This window comes from Rhagoletis pomonella, unplaced genomic scaffold, assembly GCF_013731165.1.
Source record: "Rhagoletis pomonella isolate Grant_MI unplaced genomic scaffold, Rhpom_1.0 Rhpom_scaffold_00156, whole genome shotgun sequence".
NCBI classification, from domain to species: domain Eukaryota; kingdom Metazoa; phylum Arthropoda; class Insecta; order Diptera; family Tephritidae; genus Rhagoletis; species Rhagoletis pomonella.
The window spans coordinates 133,486-142,578 of record NW_023458710.1 but is presented as its reverse complement, the minus strand read 5'-3'; the positions used below and the strand labels follow the sequence as shown (position 1 = coordinate 142,578).

At 31.6% G+C, this 9,093-nt stretch overlaps 1 protein-coding gene across 1 annotated transcript in view; it reads right to left on the bottom strand.

The window, feature by feature from the left end:
• Positions 1-736: 736 nt before the first annotated feature.
• Positions 737-9,093, bottom strand: part of LOC118750168 (piggyBac transposable element-derived protein 3) — a 24,525-nt gene continuing 16,168 nt past the window's right edge. Inside the window, exon 3 of the mRNA XM_036484894.1 lies at positions 737-911. Within this exon, the coding sequence (XP_036340787.1) occupies positions 737-911 (175 nt within the window). The remainder of the gene's footprint in view (positions 912-9,093) is intronic.

Genomic DNA, 9,093 nt, shown 5'->3' with positions numbered 1-9,093 from the left:
TTATTACATATTTTTCTAACGTTTAGCGATCTCGAAAATGTGAAAAAACTTTTATTCTTTCCTGAATTTAAGTCATGGGAGAACGTTAAGAGACGTAGGGACGTAGGGTTGAGTCGAAAAACAAAATAGAAAAGAAACATCTCGAAAGAACACTCTCGAAATACAGGAGTAAGTCACGCATCCAAATACAGTTTGAGTATTTATCGATATCTCGAAAGTAATGAACGCAAAATTCTCTGCGATGACTAATTTGGTTTGCTAAAATTGTGGCTGTAGGTATACAGGGTGTCATAGACATCATCCAGATTTTCTAAACAATTTTCTTGCGCTTTCCAATAAAAAACATTTCCTTCCGTTTTAGGAGGGCTGGACGGGTGGCCTAGGACACCGTGTATAATCAGTAAGAAGAAATCAGAAAAAAATTACTAAGAAATACTCAACTTTTAAAGGGCAATTTTTTGGATTTTTTACTGTTATTTAAAAGATTTTTCGGTAATATCTCAAAATATAAAGGTCAGAACGAAAAAATAACTTACCCAGCGTATTAAGCGGCCTCGAAAACACATTGTAAGAAGACCTTACAAAACTTCAATTTCTTGAAGAACGTTCACGAGGGGTTTTTAGCCATAATAGGAGAAAAAGTCATGTGCCTCAGAAAAATAAATAATTTGAATATTTTCCCGTCAGTCTAATTTATATATTTACATATGTATGTACGTATATATTTATGTAATGTTTATTTACGTTCATGGCCGTTTACTGTCTTCTTGGCATAGGATCCATCTGTTAGAATTCCTATATCCTTATGAAGTGATAAATCGGTTTGGACGCCTAAATTAGCATCTCTTAATAACTTTGTGGGTTCCAGATTTGTTTGCAATCCAATGGACGATCTCCCTGCACGTAAACGCCTGAAATAGGTTAAGCATTTTAAAATTATAATTTTGATACACTTTATGGCATAATTATGTACGCAATATAGCTATGTTCCTTTATCCAGCCTTTTTAGAAAAACTAAGTTTATTGCAAACACTGTATGTACAAAGCAATTACATATCTGTGGACATTTGATAAAACAACCTCTTTCAAAATTACAAATTTTTCAGGAGAGCGAAAAAACATATTAAATGATGTATTGTGGAACGATTTTGCGTCATCCCTTTCGAGAACGAAAAATGACACTGAAGATGGCACAACGCCGAAACCGGTTTGTCTCCAAACCAAATTTGACAAGGGATGACGGAAAATCGTTCCACAATACATCATACTCCTACCCTGTCGGAAACACAAACAACCAAAAAGAAGACATATTAAATGCTTTCCACAAAATAAGTTTCTTACAATGAGGGAAAAATGATTGTTAAAACTGGACACATATCAATAAACAAGCATTTTTCAATATTTTTTATTTAAATATCATACTTTTTTAAATAAATGGAAAATAAATGATATAAAAAAATACTTTTTAATATACAACGCTTTTATAAATGGACTAAAAAGTAGAAAATAATAATTGTCAGTCCTATAGAATTTGTGTTGATAACTTCTGATTTTGAAATTTTAGCAAAAGTCATTATAAACAATTTATGACATTGAAAATGAAAAGCGTGGGGCGCATGCAACACAAAGCATTCGATTTAATTGACAATAGTCAAACTACATAACATAGACCTAAAATTTCTACAGTACAAATTTGAGGTCGATTTTAAGCGGTCGTTATTCATATATCCACATACTAGACTTTATAGGAACTTTGCAAAGCAAAGCTTTTATAGCTGTCTGGACACTCAACATTGCAAGTTTATAAAAGCGTTGTACAAAATTTGATATCGATTTTAAGCGATAGTTGTTCATAGACCCACATACATATTTATGTACACACATATATTACTTTTCATATCAATTCAAGTCTATTACATGCGCCCATATATGTAATACTTCCATATTGGCAGTAAGCTAACTTCCCAATGTGTAAGCGTTCCGAAATCAAAGCAAGACAGTCTAGTACGATTTTTGTGTATGTATTAGGGATGTTTCGAATGTCATATTTTTCACATTCGCGAATGCTAATTTTCGGAATGCGAATGCGAATGAGAATGTTTTTATTACTTAAAAATTTTGTAAATTATTAGAACATTGAACGAGTGCAGAACCTATACAGTGTTTTAATCTTGTAGTCAAAGTTGGGTCATTCCATTGAAAAGAGGAAAACGACATAAATTTAAATATGCCCTAATTATCTCTATTTCACTAGTAACCTCTTTTTAAATGACTACATTTCATTATCCTTTAGGAAAATATTAAAAAAATCAAAAGAAGTTGTAATTTTTGTCTATGGAAACTTTTATTTCATGCATAATTACTAGGGCAACCCAAAATATGCTCCTAAAAACTTATTTTAAGCGGTTAAAATATGCCAATAACTTCTAAATATATGCTCCAAAAAATGTTTTTAAAATCATTATAAGCCATAAGATATGCTTTTAAATTTTTTTTTATATACGTATGTGTATCCCAAAAATGCCTTTAACTTTATTTGCACCATCTAAAATGTTCTAAATTTCATAAAAGTGCATATACAAAATATTTATCTTTAATAATTCATATTTATTCAATTTGTTTTTAAAACATATGTATGAAAGTACATGGAATCTAATTCACAAATTGTTTCACATAGGAATTCGTACTGTGTATGTTTTCAGATACTTTTGTATACATATCTGTCTACAATACTTTCAGTACAACCAAAAATTTTATCGTAAAAATATCACGTATCAAAAACAGTTTTTCCAAAGAAATTAAAAATAAATAACAGTTCATTGCTATAAAAATGTAATACTTTGTAAAAGTTTAAATTTAATTTAAGTTGTTGTTACAATAAATAACAAGATGTTTTGCAAGATTTTCGAAGCTAAAGCTTTGTCTATTTTCACGAAACAAAGCTTTATACATTGAAAAGCTCCGCTCTACATCAACCTATGAATAATAAAGACTTCCATAACTAAAAATACTTACTTGCGTTTGATGAAATCCTTAGGGCTTTGTTAATAGCTTGCCAAACGAAATTATTAGTGATGTGCTGAATTGTCGGTACCCAATACTTAACAGAGATTTCGGTACCCAATACTTAACAAAGATTTCGGTACCCAATACTTCCTTTTCGGTACCCGATACCGATTCTTTACATTAAACCTTCGCCATTATATGCATTTCAAGTTTCGAAAAAACTATTATTACTAATTTATATGATATCGGCTAAAACACTTGATAATTGCGCGCTCTCTCAATCGTATATCGCAAAATTTTCGCGGTTTCAAATCGGAAACTTTAAACTTAGTGGAATAAAAAGCAAATGACGTCGCACGCTTAAATAACCAATTTATAAAAGCTTGGACAATTTTTATTTATTAAAAGAAATTATTAAGATACATTTCCCGTACTTAAAAATAAATATTAGATAAAATTTTTTTTTTTAATTAAATATTTACGGACCACACCTCAAATTTTTCTGTATATCTGTAAATCGATTTACTTTGCCAAATAATCGGTATCTAATTGGGGGTTGCCTTAGTAAATCAAGGAACGAAAAGCTTCAAAACACGCTAGTGAAAAAATGAAAGGCATTTTTGTTTATTTTAAACTTGTTGAAATAGCTAAAACAGCTGTTTTGCTATACCAGAAACAAGGTGAGGAATGGAACTTATCGATAACAAAAAGTTGCGAATTCAAGAGCACCCAGAAATAAAAACGTACGATTTTTACGAAAACGCAAAACGCAAAAGTAAATGAAAATGGGAGTCCGGCTGTATATCAGTTTTAACCTTAGTCGATCCAAGGTTCAATGAAAATGCTTTGACGGATGAAGAAGCCTTTCAGCGGGGAGATTCTGTAACCAGGTAGCGACAAGTTTCGGATCGATATCGCACTTGGTGGCGTAAAAATATTTAATATCATACGTCAACAAAACCGATACCGATTCGAAAATTGTCGCTAACTGGTTACATAATCTGCCCCCAGGCCTACAAAAATGATATCGTCCGATTGAGCTGGAACAATAATCCGAGTCTCCGCTGAACCGTTTTTTCCATATTTTTGGCCTATGTGCGCTTTTATTCGAAACCTAAATGTTTCGGTACCGAGTATCGAGAGTATTGGATACTTTTTAAATCGGTACCGAATATCGATCAATACTTAAAAGTATTGACTCAGCACATCACTAGAAATTATAATGCGGGTCAGTGGCGGGACAACTCATCTGTCAAGAGCGAAACATATAGTATTCTCTTTCTCGCGCAGAAAAAACTTTATATAAATACGCTGTGAATGGTCACTTTGATATTTATTTCATTTTCAACACAGTGTTACCATATTATTTTTATTTTAGAAATTTTTATTATTAGTTCTAGACGTAACAACGCAACGCAAAGTATCCGAAAATATGCATTTATTGCAAAATATGCTGAAATATGCTTTTATTGCAAAATATGCTAAAATATGCTCTATGAAATATAACTCAAACTTTATATTTTTTTGTAAAACGTTTAAGCTTTTTATCAGCGTGTTGCTAACAAGCCTGACAAAAAACATGCTCAAACATACTTTGGGTTGCCCTAATAATTACTTTACACTAGTCACAAGGAGATGTCCCACCAGTCACAACTTTAAATATTTTTTAATATTTCTATGAAGATTATATAAACCTCATTTTTATTGAAAACGAAAGCGTATGATTCATATTTTACAACACAAATACATCGTACGTGAAAATTAAGTGTTTTGGCTAAAACTCATCTTTGAGTGCACAAGGGTAAAATAGAGTTATTTTCAGGGTCCCACCAGTCACATTCATTCAAATCATAGTTAAATAAAACTAAGAAATCGTTTGGTATTTTTGTTAAAGCAATTTTTTCATTAGTTATCGTTCTATGTTAAAAAATATCTTTCGCTGTTGTATAAGTTCCGACGACATAGTTAAAATTGACAACTGATCACGTGTCCCACTAGTCACAATGCAATGGCCCAATTCAAAATGGGCATATTATATTTCAAAAAAAGTAATTTTGCTGCCTTTTCTCCCATGAGGCGATTTCTTAGAGGCTCGTATATAAGGCCGGCTGCATTAAAAAATTGCGCACTTGGAACGGCGGTGGAGCGCTCAAATATTTGCGGCCCAGATCTGCCAATTTGTCGTATTTTTGTTTAGTTTTCCACCATTCGAGAGGATTTTCACGGCGATGAGCCCGTTTGTTTTAAGATATGCCTTCAATTGAGCTTTTATTTCACATTTTTTAATGTCTCCAGATTTTACATCCGAGCCTTTGCTTTCGCTAGAGGAATCTAAAATTATTTCTAGGTTGCTTATACGACTTTTAGCAGTACTTGTTAAAGGCCCATCAATGTTGCTTGATATACTCCCTGCAGGGAGTGACGTTAGCTTATACCTAACTTTAGTCTGTTTACGCGAACACTAGTGCTAACTATTAACTGTGTATTTTGTTCGAAAAAAGCTAACTACTTTTGTGGGGCGATGGCCGCAAAAAAGTCAGACCTGGATACCTCGGCATTACATGTCAACTAACTTGTAACTAACTACTTTTGGACATAAAATATCAATAAGAAAAACAAAATATTTTTTTGTTTTTTTACTTTTTTCTTTACTTATTTATTTACTTTATTACATTTCATATTTGTTTACATGTTCTGCTCTGGGTGGCCCCATATTCGAACACCGTCAGACATAACTTCAAAATGATAGTATAAAATTTCGATCTTCCTTTTATTTGTCCTGAATATGAAAAAGAATCTGCGAAGTTCAGAAAAAAAGTGTATTGAAAGTAATTTTTGTATGAGGATATTTAATAGAAACTTGTAAAGAAAACCAACTCCCGATTGCGTCTGCATGACTCCTGCACGACTTTACAATTCACTTTAAGTTGGTTTTGTCATAGCTAATTAAAAGTGAGGTATTAATCGAAATCTCGCCAAAAAGCTAACTATAAGTGGGTTAATTTTAACAATTGATAATTTTTCACTGCAGGGCTACTTAACCGTTTAGCGCCTGAAGCTAAAAGCCAGTTATTGCCCACACCCTGGTTAGACAGACTTAGAGCCATTTCAGCAACATTAGAGTGGACACTCTGCCCATGTACACATTCGCATTCACAAAACATTCGTATCATTTGATGCGAATGCGAAAGTCGAATGCTTTTTCAAACAAAAAATCATCCTATACCATACAAGTTGTTTTGTCAAATTGAGTTTGAGTAAAATAGTAAATACAAGTTCATTGGAGAAAGCAACTTTTTTTAAATATGCATTTGGCAACAACAACTTCAACCGAAAGAGGTTGTTGTGTCCAATGCAAATCGCAGAAATTGCTCAGACGATAAATAGAGACAAGTTGTTTTGTTACAATCTTTCCGTTTGAAATTTGTTTAAATTCCAACTTATTTCAAAGAAGATCTTTTGTCAAACGCAATTTCGAAAAAATAAGAAAGAAGTTAATTATAAGACTGCTATAACTTTTATATTAAAGGTCATATTATTATGGTGGTAAGGCAGAAATACGCGCATTGAAAATTCATGTATATGATAGAAATAGGTGTTCTTTTTTTTTTAGCTGGTATTAATTTCGCACAGAAAAACTTATCATTTGACCTAATGTGTATTGGAACAAAATAAAAAAAATTGGGATTTTTTTTGTAGTCAAAAGATTGGTACAATACAGCGATGTTCTATTGAAAAATTTCAACAAATTAATTTTCGTGATTGGGATAAAGAAAAATTATTGGGTATTCGCACAATTGGGATACGATTTGCACCAAATTTTGGCAAATACTCAATCGTGTGACACTGCCTTTAAACTTGTATTTATACGATGTTGTTAATGAATGAACTATAAAAAACTAACCAAAATTAAATAACAACAAAAATAGTATTCTAAAATTTGTGAAAACTTGGTGCGGCTATAATTTTTTCGACTACTGTTTTATCATAGTAGCACAATGCCACTAAGTGCATTTTAAAATTTTCGGGCAATAGCCTCATGCGATTATCGATTATATTTTTTGTTGTTCGTGTGAAATATTTTATTTTTATAAGTATTTTTCTTTTAATCAAAATATGTTGAAATAAAAGTAATTTTAAGCAAAAAACCAAACCGACTTCAATTCTCATATAAAAATTCCAATGATCGGCTTTAAACCAAATTAGAATGGGACCACCTGTGAGGTAACACCTTTCTTTAAAAAAAGAATTATAGAAATCGGTTAACGTGGTCCAAAGTTATGCGGTAACATGCATAAAAAAAGAATATTCCGACGAATTGAAAACCTTCCTCATGTTTGTGAAGTCGGTTAAAAAGTGAAAATAAAAAAATATTTTGCCAAAAAATCTCCAGTGATATTAAAGCCAAAGCCCATATTTGAAGCTAGGTATTCTAAAAGAAGGTATTTTATTCCTTTAATAACGAATTTGTTTTTCACACGGTATGAATAACAACTTTTTACCGCTGCAATTTTCAATTATCTTCGGTCGAAATGAGCAAAAAGTTTGTCAACTTAATTCGCAAAGAATGTTTCTACTTCTGGATATTAATTTTTCTCAAAGTGAAAAGTTTTTATTTGTTTTCTAAAGCTATACGCTTTTTACTTGAAATGAGAGATTCTTTGCGCCAGGGCAGGTTTGCCATGGAAGCCGAATGACTCTCGAATATTTATGGTGGGCACCTGGGTCAACTATATTGAAGTTTTGTTCATCACTGAAAAGGGCGTTTTATATATGTAAGTATGTCTATTAAATTTATAACAAAGAGCTTTAATAAGTTCTATAACACTGATAAATTTATGAATTTCAACGTTTTTTTTTAATAAATATTACATCCAAATTTACTTGTACAAGTGCTATGTGAATATATTTGTCTTTTAGGGGCGAGCGGCCGCATTTTAAAATTTATAACACACCTTTTGATTTGAAAAACAACCTCCGTAATTTTTATAAAAAAGTTTTAAAACCCGCCATTTTGTTTTTAATAAGTAATAATAACTGTAGTTAAACTCACTTCCTTTAAAATTGTATCTAGTTTTATGTGTAAAAATTTCAAATCAATCGAGATATAGCGAGTTTAATTTAAAATTTCGCAAAAATTGTCCGCTGTAAAAAATCAGGTTTTTGGCTTTTTCGACATGAGGTATCAGTAAAAACTTGGTTAAAACTAACGGTAAATGTATTTCTGTGTACGCTATCGATAACAATTGGTTTCAACCGGTTACTTTGACCCAAACACTTTTTTCATTTCTAGAGCACTTTTTGGGGATAATCCGCACGCCTAATACGAATGGACGTCTGAAACGCAGCTCACATGAACAGATGGTACATATTTATCTTTTTGATTGATTAAAAACTGGGTATAAAATTTGCCAAGACAATTGATATCTACTAAAGCCTTGCAAACGTTGAACTATAAAATATAGTTCATAAAATCCATCAAGACGCGCACAACAAATTAGAGGAAAAGCTCGGCCAAACACTTAGCAAAAGTGTAAGCGCCAAAATATTATTATTATTATGGTAATTCATCTAAACGTGTAAATTCCTCGTGACCACGTAAATCTCGTAAACTTAATTTTGTATGAAAAACTGGTTTATTTACGGGATTTACACGGTTACGAGGTATATATGATTTTTGATGAATACCCATATTATAGTATTAAAGTTCATATACAAAACTGGATCATTTCCAAACAAAAAGCTATTTTTTGTTGCCCGTTTTTAAATTATTTTATGGTGATAAAAACAAAAAACCAAAAACAGCATTTACGAATTCCAATAATGAACCACCAACAAATATCTTTCGGTTTTTTTTTGCGAACGGTATTTCTTTGATATATTATACCTACTCCATATAAAAATACTTGTTCCTGCTCAGGTTATTCGATAATCAACATGAAAATATGTTTTAAACAAAGAAACAATGAATAACATAAGTATAAAGCATAGTTCACTCCAAATCGGTACGCATGAAATGGGTTATATCTTTTTAACAGGTTTTCAGAAAATAATATTTAATATATTAAAATAAAGGGAAAAGATTCC